General features: G+C 33.5%; 1 protein-coding gene across 1 annotated transcript in view; it reads right to left on the minus strand.

The window, feature by feature from the left end:
* The window catches only part of LOC132723374 (sushi domain-containing protein 2-like), a 36961-nt gene extending 23083 nt beyond the window's left edge, over positions 1–13878 (minus strand). The window contains exons 1-4 of the mRNA XM_060708078.1: positions 13608–13878; positions 8379–8471; positions 5455–5567; positions 3856–4015 (exon numbers count right to left, since the gene is read on the minus strand). Of these exons, the coding sequence (XP_060564061.1) occupies positions 3856–4015; positions 5455–5567; positions 8379–8471; positions 13608–13680 (439 nt within the window). The 5' untranslated portion in view covers positions 13681–13878. The remainder of the gene's footprint in view (positions 1–3855; positions 4016–5454; positions 5568–8378; positions 8472–13607) is intronic.
* Positions 13879–20517: the final 6639 nt, after the last annotated feature.

Genomic DNA, 20517 nt, shown 5'->3' on the forward strand with positions numbered 1-20517 from the left:
GAAATAGAATACGCTATATGTAGTTGGTACTCTTCTGCTACAATAAAATAGAGCGGGACATGACACTTTTGACATTAAGTATTTTTATTTTTGGTATTCTTTTTTAGTTTTTTCAACAAGTTACTCATAGGCGTATAACTTGACTGTTTTTTTTTCATCCGTTGTTTTTGTCAATTAGTAGATTAATAATGGTGTAGCATTTTATATGGAAGCCAAAATACTATTTTGCTTACATTGTACATTGTACTTTTACAATGACAATGACAATGACAATGACAAAAGATTTATTTGATTTTGGCCTCCGGCCCATATCAACAAAACATATACATTACAAGCATGACATGATGTAGTGCCAGTGTACTATATAGATCAATTACAATTTATAACTACTAATATAAATGTATATAAAGTGACAGAAATAACTTTTTTAACATATATGTATAGTATTTACCAACCAGAATGTGTAGATACATAAATAATTACATATTTAAACAATATCATTTAGCAACATTTTACGTTCTTGAAAAGCACAATATGCAAACACAGCCAATCTCATTATAATATCTACATTTTTCGATGACATCAAAATATTGAACTTATTAATATTGGGGGACTGATAGAATTTAGATGGGATATATTTCTCTCTAAAAGAGGTTAATCTGGGACATTTTAAAACAAAATGAAATTCAGTTTCAATTTCAGTATTACAAAGTTTGCATATTCTTTGATTTCTTTCAGTGTTAGAATACCTCCCTCTTTCTATTTCTAAGTCATGTGAAGAGGTCCTTAATTTACCCAATGCATTTCTAAATTTTTTAATTGTTACACAATCCAGATATATTTCATGTTCAAAAGTTAACTTATAATTTGCATACAATGACAGTTTAGAACTATTTCCCACATCAGAATGCCAAAGTTGAAGATACTGATCCTTAAGTCTAAGAGTAAATTGATGAAGGAATAACTTTTCATTAGGTACACTCTGATCAAACCAAATATGCCAAATCCATTTCTCATAAGTAAATTTTTAACATATGTAACCCAATTATTTTGTCCATAGTTATCAAAACATTTCATCATATTGTATGCTTTTTTTACATATCTTTGTTCATCCATTTTTATGATTTTACACCAATATTTAATAACTCTTTTAGCAGTTGTAATAAACATTGGATATCTGCCACAATCCCCCAAAATAGCTATATTAATTGTTTTTTGACTAAGGCACATATATCATTTACATGCATAATTTTAAATGGATTCAATGAACTAGCACCCCAAATCTCGCTCCCATATACTGTTACAAAATTGGACTGATTTTTGTATCAAATATATCGACAAATACATGTTTTGGAAGTTGCCCATACTCGTACGAATTGTTTAGAATAGATATAAGAACTCGTTTAGCGTTGATACTTTGGTCCTGTGCCATATAAGGAAAAGACAATTTGCTTGTGAAAGTGTTGCCAACATATGAAAACTTTGAAACAGTTTCTAATCTGTTATCATCAAAAAAACCACTTTTTATGCATACTTAGTTTCCCCCCTTTTTTAAAAACCATAACCTTAGTTTTTGCTAGGGTTAACCTTGACAAAGTGTTGATCACAAAATTGTTTTAACAAATCAAGCAATTTCTGGAGTCCATTAACAGTGTCTGAAGTCAGAGCTAAATCATCTGCAAATAATAATGTCAATATTTCTGTAACATCTGGAAACAACTGAATACCTTTTAGCTGACAATTTTCTATTTCCTTTACAAATTCATTAATAAAAATGACAAAAAGTATTGGGGAAGCTAAGCAACCCTGTTTTAAGCCTATATGACAGTCAAAATACTCTGTTAAACCATTATTTGTTCTAACACAAGCTTGTACAGAACTATATAAACTAACCATTGCTGAATACAACTTCCCTTTAAAACCGTTCTGTCGACATATTTCCCAAAGCTTATTTCTGTTTATTAAATCAAAACACTTCATAAAATCCACAAAGGCCACATACAGTTTACCACCCTTTTTTGACAGTTGTTTATTTACAATAGCTTGAAGAACAAAAGCATTATCTGTCGTAGAATAGCCCTCACGAAACCCTGCTTGAGGCTCTCTTATTTTATCAAATATGTTTACATAAAATGTTATTCTTTTAGTTAAGATACAAGTATAAATTTTTCCTAATACATTTTGAAGTGATATACCTCTATAATTACTTGGTGTATTGTAATCCCCCTTTTTATGGATAGTTACAATAACTGATTTTCCCCATGAGATTGGAAATTTACCAGTATCATATAACTGGTTAAAAATTTTATTCAAAAAAGGTAAAAGAATATCAACTCCTGTTATGAAAAATTCAGGAATAATATTATCCTCCCCTGGGCTTTTCCCACGTCTTAATGATTTAACGGCATACAAAATTTCTTCATCAGTAATTTCTGCATTAAAAATGGAATCTTCTGTATCATTATCAATAGAAGCGTCATTAATACTGTCATTATCACCTAGAATGGTTTCACAATCACCATTAAATAAGTTTTCAAAATAGATTTTCCATGCATCTGTAGTTATATTATTTTGAACATTTTCTCTATTTGAACTCATAGATTTAACCTTTCTCCAAAAAGCTTTGGGATTTTTACATTTTTCGATCAACTCATTTAACTGATTTTCATTATATTCCTGTTTTTTTTGTTCACATATATTCTTAAATCTTTTCCTAGAAAGTTTAAATTCATTTAATAATACTTCAGTTTTATTCCTCCTACAATTTCTTAAACATCTATTTTTCTGATATTTTAACTCAGTACAGTATTTATCAAACCATTTTGGTTGTTTTAACAATGAATGGTACAATTTAGTTTTTCTTATACAACAACTAGCACATTCGAAAAGAAAATCATTAAAAGATTTTACAATTTGTTCAATGTCTATTTCTGTGTCACATATTCTACTACATATATTAACTAATAAATCGTAATTCATAAGTAATTGATCACGATAATATTGAGTATTTTCCTCATTAAAATTGTAATTTACCCTAGGTTCATTTTGTTTCAAACTAACTTCTGTAGCCCTGTCATTAACACCAATATTAGATCTTAATTCAAAACTTACAGGAAAATGATGTGATTCAGTACGTGTTCCAATTTGAAATGAAGTAATAAACTGTATAACATCGTCAGAAACAATAAGATAGTCAATAACACTGCTCCCAGTGGGTCCAATATATGTGAACTCACTTAATTATATATTATTTTTACATTTAGCGATATTGTCTTCGGGTAACAAGCATCTACCGTGCTCTTAAACGTTATATAAACGTTATAAAACTCATATTTGACCTTTCTAAAGAAGTTAATATTTATTCATTTCTGACCCATAATGTGTCTTTCATGATCATTGTAAATAAAGCCTAAAATATCCCCCCCCCCAAAAAAAAAAAAAAAAAAAAAAAAAAAAAACATAAAAAAAACAACAACAATAAACGAATTTTATAACTTAGCCTGGACACTTAAAATAGTAAGATATGCAAAAGATATTTAAGAAATATTAAAAACCGTGTTTTTGAGCTTTTCGTGTACGGTCATTTTTCACAATTCCAATAATTATTTAGGAAAAAACGAAGAGAGCGAAGTTTCGAAATTTTTCTAATAAGTTATTGGTCTATACCTACATCACATGGAAAATTCATCTCGAAAAAATATTTCCAATCCCGTCATATAAAAAAACCCCGCAGTAGTCCCTTTAAATAAATGGCAAATCTTACAACAGTAGCACATTGTGTCTGTAATTCTATTTCAATCTTGTTATGGTGATACACAGACAAAGTCTGAATTTGAATATAAATTCATCTCTTACCAATAGTGAAGTTAGTACTGTATGGGTAGGTTTTCCCATTGTCCGTTGAAACACTTAAAATCACGCGGTCACGTACTAGAAGTCTAGGCACCACACACCGGACACGTGTTCTGCTTATATCTACAGCTTTCTGATTCGCCAGGACTACGCCGTCATTTGGCTGAAAAGAACGCAAAAGCTGCAGAGGGTATGTAATAGAGCAAAATATTTATATTTCACTGGCAATTACTACCACTTGCAAGTATTTTGTAACATGTACATTTATAAAAGAGATGTTACTATACATCCTATTTCTCGTTTTCTAATAAGTCAATTCAGAAGAAAATTAAAATTAACATTTATGTATGATGAGGACTATTTTTTGAATCGCCAGCAGCAACGGTAACGACAGTAGTAACGGTAACAGCAGCAGCAACAGTAACTACAGCAGCAGCAACGTAGCAGCAACGATAACTACAGTAGGCACGGTAACTACAGCAACAACAGTAACTTCAGCAGCAACGTTTACTAAAGCAGCAACGGTAACTACGGCAACAACGGTAACTACAGAATCAACGGTAACTACTGCAGCAAATGTAACTACAGCAACAACGGTAACTACAGAATCAACGGTAACTACTGCAGCAAATGTAACTACAGCAACAACGGTAACTACAGAATCAATGGTAACTACTGCAGCAAATGTAACTACAGCAACAACGGTAACTACAGTAGGAACGGTAACTATATTAGCAACGGTAACTACAGCAGCAACAGTAACTGCAGCAGCAACGGTTACTTCAGCACCAATTGTAACTACAGCAGCAACGGTAACAACAGTAGGAACGGTAACTACAACATGAAGGTTAACAACAGAAGCATCAGTAACTATACAGTAGCAATAGTAACTACGGCAGCAATGGTAACTACAGCAGCAATGGTAACTACAGCACCAGCGGAACATAAAGCTGCAGTGGTAACTAAAGACTAAAGCAGCAATGGTAACTACAGCAGCAACGGTAACTACAGCAGCAATGGTAACTACAGCAGCAATGGTAACTACAGCAGCAATGGTAACTACAGCACCAGCGGAACATAAAGCTGCAGTGGTAACTAAAGACTAAAACAGCAATGGTAACTACAGCAGCAACGGTAACTACAGCAGCAATGATAACTACAGCAGCAATGGTAACTACCGCAGCAACGGTACATAAAGCTGCAACGGTACATAAAGCTGCAGCGGTAACTTCAGCAGCACCGGTAACTACATCAGAAATGATTACTACAGGAGAAATGGTAATTACATCAGCAATGTTTACTACAGCAGCAACGATAATGGCACAGCAAAGGTAACTACAGCAGCAGCGGTAACTACAGCAGCAACGGTAACTGCTACAGTAACGGTAACCACATCAGCAACGGTAACTACATCAGCAATGATAACTACAGCAGCAACAGTAATTACATCGGCAATGTTAACTACAGCAGCAACGGTAATGGCAGCTGCAGGGATAACTGCAGCAGCAGCAGTGGTAAATACAACAGCAACGGTAACTACAGCACCAGCGGTAACTGCAGCAGCAGCAGAGACAATTGCAACAAAGCAAAACGTTAACATACGTTTTTGAACTGGCAATATGCCTGTTTGTCTGTCGCGAAACATGGACCAGAAAGATCAACAATTCGTCCTCCGTACATATCCGCATGATTTGGAACTGCTTTAAGTTGTTTTGCTGAAAAGAATATACACTTGGTGATATACATAACGGGTCCATAATACAAGTATTTGACATGTGTAAAAAATGTAATACAGTTGGTGTTAAATGAATGAATTGGATTTTAGATATTTCAAATAAGTTAACGAATATTTAAAAGGACGGACGTGTGCAGAAGGCACAGTACAACCATTAAATAATTTCTAGATGTTTGATAAATATTTGGTAGAAATAAAACTCATTGCACTTAACTAATCCAACTGATAGAAATAAAACATGAAAGGCCCAATAAGTCCCAAAAATGATTTTATTTCATTTCTCAGATACTTTTAATTTTCAGCGATCTGTAAAAGGCGCATTATGCCCCAGAAATCAATATTTCTTAATACCTTAGTTGTTAAACATCTAGCATCCTCCAATTCAATTATTTAAAACTATTAAACACATGTTTGACATTTCTAAAGTATTAAGAAATTATGATTTCTGAGGCATATTGTGCCTTTAAATGTAATAAAACCATCTTTGTCTTTTCTAAAGAAAGAAAACAAAAACCGATTCAATGGCATAATGTGCCTTTAATTATTTTGCATAGAGTAACCTTTACTGTACTTATTACATATCATAGCATATTCTTTTCTCGGTTCAAGTTCGTCGCGGCCATTTTGCATCAAGTGCATCGTGGCCATTTTGCATCAAGTGCGTCGTGGCCATTTTGCATCAAGTGCATCGTGGCCATTTTGCAACAAGTGCGTCGCGGCCATTTTGCATCTAGTGCATCGCGGCCATTTTGCATCAAGTGCATCGCGGCCATTTTGCATCAAGTGCGTCGCGGCCATTTTGAATCAAGTGCGTCGCGGCCATTTTGCATCATAACAGTTTGAACTGTGAACACGTTCTTGGTACAGTTTAGTAGTGAATCATTTTAGATTGTTTTCATTTACTTATTATGCCCCCACAGAGTGGGAGCATATAGCGTTGCACTTGTCCGTCCGAGTGTCCGTCCGAGTGTCCGTCCGTCCGTCTGTCCGTACGTCCCGAAATCTTGTGAACGCAACTCCTCTTAAACCGGATGGCAGATTTTACTTAAACTTCCAGGGATGAACAACCTTAATGTGTAGATGGAAGTAAAGGAAGGAATTTTTGCTGCAACCAAATTTAACAGAATTATGGCCCTTTGTTGATTTTTTTTCACTATATACTATGTAGAAATTTTGTGAACGCAACTCCTCTTAAACCGGATGGCAGATTTTGCTTAAACTTCCAGGGATGAACAACCTTAATGTGTAGATGGTAGTAAAGGATGGACTTTTTGCTGCGACCAAATTTAACAGAATTATGGCCCTTTGTTGATTTTTTCACTATATACTATGTAGAAATTTTGTGAACGCAACTCCTCTTAAACCGGATGGCAGATTTTGCTTAAACTTCCAGGGATGAACAATCTTAATGTGTAGATGGTAGTAAAGGAAGGCATTTTTGCTGCGACCAAATTTAACAGAATTATGGCCCTTTGTTGATTTTTAGTTTTCAACTTGTGGCACATGTAGTCCAAAAAATATTTGACCTAGAGTCATAAGATTGACAGAACAGTGGCGTGTGGGGGCATCCGTGTCCTATGGACACATTTCTAGTTGAATTCTGAAATGAAATGATCTGAAATATGTTGTCCTGAAAAAGTCATGGTTAAAGTTTTCACCATCGTACCACCGTGCATCGCAGGTACAGACTAATTGTTCAAACGAAACACCGTATTAAAGTCACTTTCCACGAGGCATGGGTGCCTAAATGGGCTTACGTGGCAAGGCTATTATCTTATCCGAAGATTTTACGGAAAGAGCCAAAAAGTTGCGACTGCTAAAATGATTGTACTTCAATGAGATTGACGCAGTGTCTGTTAAATGGGACAGGTCATGTTTATCTAGCCATTTTTTTAAAAACAAGTGTTTTATCTTATCAAGGCGACATCGTTAACTTAGTTTTTCATATTTGTTTAAAATATTGTATTTCACCGGTTTTTGTGACTTGTCCTTCAAAGATAAAAAATTAATAAAGCGTAAGACCTTCTACTTGATTACAAACATTAAATGTGTAATAACTGCAGTTTAAAATGAAACAGAATAAAAAAGAATCATAGTGTTCTTTACATTTTGCGATCAAGATTTTATCGTATAATATAATTTAATGCGAATAATTATTATTATGAAGAAATTATAAATAAAGTAATAGCACAGTTAAACATACACCTGCAGAATAATTTTTCACAGGTTTTCACTTCTTCAAAGTTGTAAATATTAAGGGATTTCAATGTTAAAGTACAACAAGAAGTAGCTTCTGTCTTTAAAAACATACCCGGATGAGATGAAACTGCTTTTATTTGCATGGTGTCTTTCGGTATGCACATGTTTTTTTCTGGATCTCAAATATCTGAGGAATTTTACAAGAAACTGTGCTTCCGATACTCCTTTAGATTTTTTTTTTATAATTTGAACGTGTCAGAAAGATCGTTTAGATTATTACTCTAATTTTAGAATAGCCAATGAGATTCCCGGATTTCAGATAGCAATTTTAAAATGACCAATATAAATCCTTCTAATATTCACTTCTGTAAATTTTACAGGAAGTCAAATCGATCTCAGACTGACTTAGTCACCAACAGTAAAGAGCTTGGTCACGCTGCACGGTTATGCGGGCCTGGCAGGCTCTATTCTGGTGACAAAGACTTATCTCATCTTTAAACAGCTTTTTGTTTTAAGTCTTATCCTAGATATTGTTTCTTTGAGTTCGTGAATAGACAGAATAACTATGCATGCACGTAATCTATGGATTTACCGTCATTAGAACACCCTGTAGATCTTTCTACCCGGCCTCCATCGTCTCTCAACTTCAAGTCCTGTTGATTCGATGATAAACTAGAAGACGCTCCTAAAATAAACATGTATTCAATAGATTAATGTATTCAATTTATACAAATCTTTTCGCAATTCTATTTACGCTTTAAATTTAACCCTTTCCCCCATGAGCATATTGTGAAAAATGGCCGTTTTCACTGAAAAGCCTCCTGTTACAAGTTCAAACTGCTATGAAACTATGAAAAATGCTTCAATACTAATCAAACTTGGCACAAATGTTGACTGGACCATTGCCTTTGTAACGACATGCTCAGTCTTAAATTTCCTGTTACCATGGCAACGAGGGGACATCTCAAAATTGCCAAAAATCACTATTTTGTCTCGATTTTTTCCATCAAAATTTATTTCAAAGTGCTGCAACTTCTCAAGGGATTGAGATAGAGTCAAATGCTTTTCAGCGTTGGTTACACGTTACCTTATGATCGACCTGGGGTCATTTTTAGCCTCTCACAAGTCCAAAATTTTCTTGGCGATGAGGGAGACTCCGTCCCCCTTCAAACCCCCTAAACAGAAGGGGTCACATCCCCCTTCTGGCAACCCCCTGAAATATCTTTTGGATGGGGGACGGCGCCGAAAAAAATGCTCACTTTCTTAGCAACATTTCTCAAACGAAATCATGTGTTTGGGGCCCCAATAGGACATTTTTTCACTATTTTAGACCTAAAAAAAGGGGGGGGGGCGTCGAAAGTGCGTTGTTTCGCGTATATATGAGGTAAAGGGTTAACAAAAAATGATGAAAAACTCCATGTTAATATGTAGTCTTTCAACTAATTTTGGTGAAAAATTGTTGTTTTGTAACATTTATAATTTTGAGTTTACCCTTTCCCCCATGAGCATATTGTGAAAAATAGCAGTTTTCACTGAAAAGCCTCCTGTTACAAGTTCAAACTGCTATGAAACTATGAAAAATGCTTCAATACTAATCAAACTTGGCACAAATGTTGACTGAACCATTGCCTTTGTAACGACATGCTCAGTCTTAAATTTCCTGTTACCATGGCAACGAGGGGACATCTCAAAATTGCCAAAAATCACTATTTTGTCTCGATTTTTTCCATCAAAATTTATTTCAAAGTGCTGCAACTTCTCAAGGGATTGAGATAGAGTCAAATGCTTTTCAGCGTTGGTTACACGTTACCTTATGATCGACCTGTGGTCATTTTTAGCCTCTCACAAGTCCAAAATTTTCTTGGCGATGAGGGGGACTCCGCCCCCCTTCAAACCCCCCAAACAGAAGGGGGCACAACCCCCTTCTGGCAACCCCCTGATGTATCTTTTGGATGGGGGGCGGCGCCGAAAAAAATGCTCACTTTTTTAAGCAAAATTTTTCAAATGAAATCATGTGTTTGGGGCCCCAATAGGACATTTTTTCACTATTTAAGACCTAAAAAAAGGGGGGGGGGTCGAAAGTGCGTTGTTTCGCGTATATATGAGGTAAAGGGTTAAGTATAAAATGAAATTCGTCTTCAATTTCGTTGATATCACATAACGCGTAAAAACTGAAATGCAAAAGTGTTAAATAGTGTTAAATATGTTGATAAAAATTCTGTACTGTTAAGAAAAGAAAAAAAGAACACTCCTGCACAGTGATGTTTTCTGTTTTTCTAATATAATGTGGGCTTCTTTCACGTTTCTATAGATCCATCCTGAGCACATTTAAAGTGTATAAAGCTATATATTTATTGCACATTTATTCTTTGAATTTTTTAAAAGAAAAAAAACTTCCAAAATGCCTGTATGAAAGAAATATGTTAGTGTGTCAGTATATTTCCTTAAAAGCGAATAGGACCATACTCGTCAAGAACGGGTGGGCGGGCGGCGGCAATAAAAGTATAGCAAGTAGCACGGATCGTTTACTAGAATGGGTCCCCTTGGAGTTACATTTCAGACCACCCTACTATAAAGACCATTTTCCTCCAGAACCATAAGCGGTCTCATTAGTGGGGTTATACTGTATTTCTTTAATTGTTTATGATCTACGGAATAAATATATCGTTTGTTTACCGTAATACATATAAAAGGCCCAAAAACCTAATCTCGATGAGCGCTAAATATCGATAATTTATAAACCTTCTTTTAAAATGAAAATGAGTATATTTCTGAATTCACTTTCATCAGTAGGTGACACTGGCAAAGCCAAGACAATAACCTTTATTACATATAACCTTTAGTCCATAAAATCTTTATTACATATAACATTAACAACAAAAGCATTGATTCAAAGCATCAAAGGGCGTCCATGCAAGAAATGCGGCAAGTGAAGATGAACTAGTAGACAGTTTCAATGGTTAACTGGTTTTTACCAGCATTGTATAATATTTATGAATGGGCGGACGAAAGACATTGTTCATCATGAACTTTGGTAGGCATGCTAGAGATAAGAATATTATTTTTTTCCACAGGAACTTGATATTCTTTCAATATCTTTAATATCCAAAGTATACAGGTCTATAATATCCAAAGTGCAATTAGTTGATTGAATATGTTTCATTTTTCAAATTTCATTTCCTGCAAAATTCTCAAGTTCGTTATTTATAACCATAGCACGACACGAATGACCGTTTCGTTAAACTAAAACTACTTCTATAAATAGATTTTCGGACTTTCACATTGTTAATGTCATCATTCTATTTATAGGTACAGCAATACACAACAACCCACTGTGTATACTACAAAATGATTAATACAAAAAAACCCGAAGAGCGCGATTAATTGACGGATAAGGTAATTTCAATTGAATATGTTTGCATAGCGAAATTCTCCAGTTCGCTATTCATTGTTCGCGACATTTCATTTTTGATAATCAAACATCCTCATACCAATCGGAATGATCGGCTATTATGACCGACGAATTGCTGTCGCCCTTTCTCATTCTATAAGGGGCGTCGCGCTTCGGCGCGTACACAAATAGTTTATTATTATCTTATTTACATAATAACCTACGTTTAAGTGCATACATGAATAAGATTCAAATTTCAAGCACATGCTCTCAATATATGACTCACTCGATGCAATGTAATCTTGTTGCGTGAATTCTGGGAACAAAAACAAAAAACCTCAAGGACATTCATTAAGTGGATTGAACGGTATAAATCCAGACATACAGCCACGCAAACTGATATAATTATCTCGCTATAACACTTGTAATATGAGCTACATGTTGACTTTAGACATTTATCTTTTTTTCAATGTTTGAAGAGGAATATATTAATGATAACTCTTGGCTCTTAACTTTTTAAGCTTAATTTGCTATATAACTCAACAATTTTAATAAGTTGACGATTGTAAAAGCCACAACTATGTACAAATCATGCACCGAAAATTGATCAAGTTCTTTAAAACCTTTAAAGGGCGCATGTATATGTATTAATACAATAATTCTATCAAACCATTTTACTTTTAACCTTCGGATTATGTAACTACCAAGTTGCATTACCCAATAGATTTATGTCAAATCAAATCGACATACATTATCCAATAAACAAAGCTATGTATGTTCTTTTTATGTCAAGGGAGTAATATTCAAACGTTTCGCACCGAAATCTTTGTTATGGTCCATTTCAAAATGTATCATAGCCCTACTAAATCAAGATATATTATTAGCTATAAAGATTTTTTGACAGATCACATGGTTCTATTTTAACGGTTGCTTGCATATATAACCCGAGCCGATGTGCACGTATAATCCATAAGGACTATGTCATTCCAGCAAGATAATCCATAGGTTAATACCATGCCAATATAAGAATCTTACACCGGCTGCCGGTACAAACCGGAATATCTAGCTCGATGGTAACTGTTTACAGTGGTAACGTGGCTCTGCCATGCAAGTATGATAAATCATAGGATTAAGCCTTGCACAAGTTATTTACTGATGAATTAATTGATAGGATTCAGCCATTCATTTATAATTATTTATGTGACAGTCAAAGAATGATAATTCAGATGGAGGATACAAGCTTTGCAAGTTTCATAACTAATATAATTAAGCAACGCAAGTATGATAATAAATATGAAAAAGACATGCACGTATTATTATTAAGAGGGTACGACCATGCAGTATGAATATTTGAAAGATAAACAACGAAAGTATGATTTAATTCACCGAAATAATAAATCAATGCAAGTATGATCATTCATACGATAACGCCATGCAAATAATAATTAAGAAGATTTATGGTGAAAAAAAACCCAAAGAAAGTATGATTGACCAAAGGATAAATTAATACATGTAACATAATTAAAAGAATAAAACAAATACATAATTATGAACATTAAAAGATAATGATATGCAATTTTGATAATTTGTGAGATCAATAAAGAAAGTATTATTAACTAAAGCATTAATTAATACAAGTATGATAATCCTAAAGGAGTTTAATAATTAAGAAGATAATGAATGCAATTTTTGATAATTTGTGAGGTACATAAAGAATGATTAACTAAAGCATTTATCAATGCAAGAATGATAATTATAAACATGAGGTCATGCAATCATGATAATATCTATGACAAAACAAAGAAAACATGATATTCTAGAGGACAAAGCGACACAATTATGATGTTTTAGAAAGTATGATTATTTTGAGAAGAAAGCAAGGAAAGCATGATAATTCATAGGAGAAAGCCGAGCACGTATGATAATTTAGTGTATAGAGATATTTTAAATCAATCGTTAATAAACTGGTTAGCATATACTTCTAGCCTCATGCAATAAATATAAATTCTGCAGGCACTGAAGACTTCTAAATTCAATGCATACTTTATCTATAGGCGATGGCCCCAACGGAACACCGTAGTTCATTGTTAATTATTTTACGCGGTAAATATAATAATTGATTTTACGCGCGGTACTTGGTGACAATGGATGGCAAATCTATCAATAAAATTCAAGTTTTACTTTTAAAGTAATTTGATTTGCTATCTCACTACTTATTTCATAAATTTTGTGAGTAAAATGGATACAAATGTTTAAGATATTGATTTAATAAAAACGGAATTTTTAAATAAAAATGTGATTTAACTATGCAAACAAAATGAACAAAAAAACTATTCATAACAACGTAGGTGTGTTTATTATACGCAATCTTAAACAAAAATTACGATTTAAAAAAAAAATCAACATAAAAATATGTTTGTCAGCACTTACCTCTAGCAGAATGAAGAAAAATGCACAAGTTTAGAAGAAAAACTTTTGATATTATAATACTGATATCCGCCATTTTTCTTTTTGAATTTCTTTTTTAAGAAGTAAAAATAGTGCAGTAATACGGACAAGATAACACGTTTATGGGGTAATATTTAAACTACCCAATCAAATATGATAAAATGTGATAATAATCTAAGCGTCGCATAACTAACTATACATGCTATGCAAACACATTTAAGTTAATGAACGCTAATATGCAAAATGTCATGTGATTTGTAGGCGTACGCTAGGGTTGCATTTAGATGCATAGCAGACTGAAAACTACATAGCAGAATTTATTTTAACGTTGCACGATCTTTGAGTATGACAACAGAAACATTTTACGCGAAACATATTGGTGATCATCGACCTCATTTTCAAATTATCTGTCCTTGAATTTGATTTTTGTTCTTGTTGTTGTTGTCATTTTAGGTCTTTTTTATTGCAGATAACTTATACATAAGTTTTACAAACTTTTTTACTACTGGTTTAATATGTTTATTCTTTCTCCATTTTTATCATTTGTTAAGTCTAAAATACAAAATTTGATGGAATTCTTTTACATTTCTGTTCCTTTCAATCATTTTATGTACGGAGACTGAAAATCTTTAAGAATAGGTCATTTATAAATGGCATATCTTTCAATAACGAAACAAAATACACAAAATACTTGCTACATGTTCTGTAAATTTTACAGAAACACTAAAAAAATAAGTCAGCTACATGATATGCTGATATAAGCAATTGATATCCTTGATTGTGAATAATTATATATATGATCTAATCTTCAAAAGCAAGGGAAGATTGTAACTTAAAAAACGAGGTCGGTGACCCAGAATTTTATTGCTTAAAATGCTTCAGTTATCACAATATTATACTAAGAACGTGCGAAGTTTACATAAATTCTATAATGCAGTATTCCATTCTGCTATATATCATTATGTAACCTTAGCATAACGCCTTTAAACAACGGCATTTATTTTTCTTTTTTTCTTTTTATTAAAGTGACATTATACTATTTTTTTCTTTTTTTAATTTGACTTGAATTGTGGTTATATCTTTTTTAAGAGATTTGACTTTTATATTGGTAATGACTAATAATTGATAATGAAAAATATTTAGGATAAATGTTAAACTTTCCTAAATAATAAATGACTGTCCCCCTCCCTTTTTTTTAAACGTTATCGCAACATTAATAGAAATGTCTATGAGGCCCGCGGTATTATTGAATAGTTTTTGCTAAATAACGCATAGTATCAAAGATGCCAGTCGCATTGATTTCACCTAAAATATATTATTTAAATTTTGTTATTCATGTAATATAATATGCATATATTGAAAAAGAAAAATAGAAACAAATTGATTTTTAGTTTTATCTTTATAACAAAAAATCAGAATTATTTTTCTATTTTTTTTAATAAATGCATATTATAATACATGAAATACAAGATTAAATATTTAAGTCGAATCAATGCGACTAGCACCTGTAGGCAAAATGTATTTAAGTTATTTTGACTTTAACCGGTGCACTCGCAATTTACACGTGCATGGCACGTTTTATGTCACTTTAAGGAAAATATACAAATGTCGTGTTTCAGAAAGAACTTCCGTGAATAATGACATCATGGTGGAAGAATCCCCTAAACTGAGCTTCGCGTACGGAGCGTGAGAAACTTCTAGTGTTAATACATGAGCCGCGTCATGACAAAAACAACATAGTGCGTTTGCGACCGGCATGGATCCAGACCAGCCTGCGCATCCGCGCAGTCTGATCAGGATCCATGCTGTTCGCTATCAGTTTCTCTGCTTGCTATAGGGTTTGTAAGCGAACAGCATGGATCCTGATCAGACTGCGCGGAAGCCAGGCTTGTCTGGATCCATGCTGGTCGCAAACCTATTATGTTGGTTTTGTCGTGACGCGGCTCACATGTAATTAAACCCGCCCGAATGTTGGAAATTGCAGCGTTAACTAAAACCAGCTGCACAAACTTCGCTAGTTAAAACTAAAATCCCCAGAATATGACATAAAAACTATATGTGAGGCTCATAACCAGTGTGCTTATTGCTTAAACATAGATTCATCTTGTTAAATAGCTTAAATATCTGCGATGATTTTTATGTTTCTCAAGGTCGCTTCCTCGTTTCTAAAATGAAGTCACTAGATCTGGAACGTGGGTGTATGTTAATGGGATATTTTTTTTAAAAAAAGCTCTAATATTATGTTGCTAACAAAATTATGACCCCCTGACCCGTTGTATGTCGGAACACACTTTTTACAATCTTTATAAATCAAGCAAGCCAGTTGGTAGTAAATGTTCTACCAGAAAAAAGCAACAAAAAATGACACATTTTAAAGAGGACACCGAATTGGTCTATATCTACCAAAAGGAACTTTTATGTGCACAGATGTGTTGTTACTGGAATCGATATTGATTTGGATAACTGACGATGCGAAGTTTGAACATCCAAGATGGTGTCAAAATGGCCGCAAAACTCTTCAACTCTTCTTGAATATTTGCATTTGTCAATTCTTTTTTCACGTTTACTTCCTGCGTCACTATTCATTCGAAACATTCCTAAGCTAGTAAGATTATCTTTTTCACATAGAGATAAAATCAAATATTTGTCTTTTTGCTAAAGATATAACTACTACCTATTTTTGACATCATGTCAAACCCATGTCAGTTCGAAACCTTCTAAAGGGATTCAGATACCAGATTATAGTATGATTTGAATAATGACACAGTTGAAATAAGGACATATAGTTCAACTCATCCATATGCAAAATAATCTACGTATGTCAAGTGAGTCACAAAAAGGTATCACAATATTTTATCTAATCATATCCTTTAGAAACGGTACCGGTTAACTTCGACCAATATACCTAGGCATGGATATATCCCATGATCACAAATCATCTCCCATTGATATAGAGCATAAAGAAATATATTTAAAGGGTTAAACTGAGATCTTAGTCTCCTAAGCCGAAATATAATGGTCAATTCAGATAGAAATTGACCATAGCATACCAAGCCGTTATTTGATCACAACTAATATCCTTTTCTCCATCAGTCAAACACAAATTGATCAAACACAACTAATATCCTTTTCCCCATCAGTCAAGCACAAATTGATCAAACACAACTTGTATCACCGACTAGAAGAAAATCTACCGACTGTAGACTGTCACTCATGTATATATAAAATGACAAATGCTATTATAAGGTTATTTGGAAAAAAGATTAAAATATAGATTTCAGAATTACATCCCTTGTCTAACAGATGCACCTTGTCATGATATGAAGTATTCTAAGTTTCACGTTGATAATATTTAAAATGTTTGAATACTGAACTACATTACGGTCCTTGCACGACGACGACGACGATGACGACGATGACGACGACGACGACGTAGCAGCGATCATAAAATGGCATTTCCATCCTACCACAGTATTCATTGTCAGTGTCAAAGTCAATGTCCGAGATCAATTGTCACAAAAAAACCAACCCGCCTCGCCCGAGCGTCAATCCCTTGGTTACAAATTCACCACCAACTGAGTTTAAGCGGGCAGGCCTTCATAGTTCCTAATTGTTAAAATAGTAGTATAGTATTTTTTTATCATAAGTTATATGAATGCATGATAATTTATTATCAGATGTGCGGCTTGTTAAGTTGTTATTAATGTGCCTTCTTTCTAACGTAAAGCGTTTTCATATCTTGATCATAGTTTACATTCATTCTATTGATTTTAATCCAAATACTTTACATGGCGTATAAAAGTGTGTAAAATACTATTAAAGCTGAAAATTGAGACGTTTTTCGAGTTTAATGTTATCTTATTTTGAACAATCAATATTGTAACACGGAAGTAAATGAAACTTTATAAATCTTAAGCAGTTAAATCGCGAGGGTAACCTTCAACTATACCATGGTTTAAATAGATAAGTTATTTCTTCAACTTAAATATTTTTTATACATGACATTTGCATTTTTTTAAGTATGAAACACTCCACAGGTCTCAGTGTGTCAGATATGTCAACAATAGATAATTAACACCAAGTTAATGTTAAATGTAGTGACGCGCAATGTTGCAATTCTCTTCTATCAAAAAAAACAATACAACAATAACAACAAAATAATAAAATAACAAGAAATGTCGAACGACACACATGCCCCCTTTCTAGCCATTGACTCACATTATTGGTAATTTTGTTAGAGAAACTTGCCATAAATGGGTACATGGCAGTGTTCAATTATGGGGAAAAGAAAAATAATGAAGACTTTGTGATAAATAGTTTTCAAGATAATGAGACATTTAAGGCACCTGTGACCTAGATCTTTGACCTAGTGACCCAAAATCAATAGGGGTCATCTTATAGTTATGACCAATCAATCTATGAAATAGGAAGACTTTGCGATAAATAGATTTCAAGATAATGAGCGGAAACCATACTAACATTCAAGAACCCTGTGACCTTGACCTTTGACCTAGTGACCACAAAATCAATAGGGGTCACTTACTAGTTATGACCAATCAGTATGTGAAATATGAAGACTTTGTGATGAATGGTTTTCAAGATAATAAGCGGAAACCATTCTGACATTTAAGGCCCCTGTGACCTTGACCTTTGACCTAGTGACCCTAAAACCAATAGGGGTCATTTGAAATAAGAAGACTTTGTGATAAATAATAACCAAGATAATAAGTGGAAATCATTTTGACATTTAAGGCCCCTGTGACCTTGACTTTTGACCTAGTGAGCCCAAAATCAATAGGGACCATCTACTAGTTATGACCAATCATTATTTGAAATATGAAGACTTTATAATGAACACTTTTCAAGATAATCTGTGGAAACCATTCTGACATTTAAGGTCCCTGTGACCTTGACCTTTAATCTAGTGACTTCAAAATCCAGATGGGTCATCTACTATTTATCACCAAGCAATATGTGAAATATGAAGACTTTGTGATAAATGGTTTTTAAGATAATCAGCGGAAACCATATATGATCTTGGCCTTTGACCTAGTGACCCAAAATCAATAGGGGTCATCTACTAGTTATAACTAATCAATATGTGAAATATGAGACTTTGTGATACATAGTAACCAAGTTAATAAGCAGAAATCATATCACCATTCAAGGCCTCTGTGACCTTGACCTTTGACCTAGTAACTACAAAATCAATAGGGGTAATTCACTAGTTATGACCAATCAATGTGTGAAGATTGTGCGATGAATTGTAAGCAAGATAATGAGTGGAAACCATTCTGACATACCGACGGACACCGAAAGACCGACATTAGCAAAACAATATACCCCCTCTTCGCCGAAGGGGGGCATAAAAAGGATAAAAAAAAAACGTGTTATCATTGATATTGCATGTCTAACGTTTAACTGTTCAAATGACTCAGGCCTATAATATTCCTCATTATTGGACAAAAACAGTTTGACAAAAGAAAGCTTGTTTTTATTCATTTGTTGAAAAGATTAAATTCATAAATCTATTCCTCAAACACATACACTATAATTATCGCAATAACGTAAGTGTGGAATATCAAAACTGTGTACACATTTAATAGTCTATTTTATAAATTTACAAAATTTCCAAAACAGTTTTTAAAAACTTTTAATAACATTTATTGAAAAATATTGGAATTATATCTAAGTATTCACTGTACATGCATGTCTCCACCTTGTTACATCCCAACACAAATTTAGAAAATATTTTATATCTTTATACCATTTATATATGTCACCTTCATTGAGCTTTGTTTTGTTTGTTTGATTTTACAGCGCACCAACACAATTTATGCCATATTGCGCGGAACAGGAAAGATCATTTTAGGTAATCTTGGGTGTTTCAACACCAGTGGTCAAAACCACCTCACCTACTGGAGCAAAGAAATGCATAGACTCCATTTATCCGAACCATTTAGTCGGCTCTTACGATCACGCAGGGATAAACGGTGGCAGCAATTCTCATGTCTTAATTTTTTAAGGCAACCCCTAAGTCACAAGGGGGCCTTCATTGAGATCTGGTTAAGAGTAAAAACTCTAGTTAGAATAACTTCAATCAACACTTTCCTTGTTAATGACATTGTTAAGATATAGGTAAAAGAAGATCAAGATACATAAAATCTCCTCCAAATTAATATTTGTCGAACGTTTGACAACTTTCCAGACTTAAGATAATGTATAAATTACTTATTATGACACATGCTAATGGTGCTTATAAGCAGAGTTCACTGTATTCAAAATATTTTTTTATTTAGTGTAATAGTACAACAACACAGTATTTTTTATTTATGGTGACATTAAATAGTGAACATTAATCAGGTTGCAAAGTAACAAGAGGGGAAGATATATATTATTTGTTTTGAACTTGAATCTGCATAAAACTGGCTTAATGCTAAAATACTAAATATGATGTCAACTCTAATCTAAAAAAAAGGTGTATTGAATTAAAAGTCTTATGGCTCATACAGATTACAACTGCTTTGTTCAACACTCTACTACTACATGTCACGGTATGACATATACTCCGATACCAACAATACCGTGGTTTAAGTCCTCTCACTGGTTAAGCGAAGTTCCCCGAGCAAGAAAATTACTCTAAAAGTAGCATGTCTTCAGATTCATGCTTATTTTTATGAACAGTATTTTAAAATGTATTTAAAAGTAAAATAGTGTCAAGTCGATAAAGATAGTAATTGACACATTCCAAACGACCCTTAAAATCTATGAAAACTTCCAAAAAATGCAAAATCAGTCCTTACTGCGTTAGTCACGCAGTCGGAGTATGGTAACAAATACTACAAACTCAGCCATCATTGGAATGTTATATGTAAATTATCATTTGAATGGT

This window comes from Ruditapes philippinarum, unplaced genomic scaffold, assembly GCF_026571515.1.
Source record: "Ruditapes philippinarum isolate M1 unplaced genomic scaffold, ASM2657151v2 ctg2367_1_1_1_1, whole genome shotgun sequence".
Classification (NCBI taxonomy): Eukaryota; Metazoa; Mollusca; class Bivalvia; order Venerida; family Veneridae; genus Ruditapes; species Ruditapes philippinarum.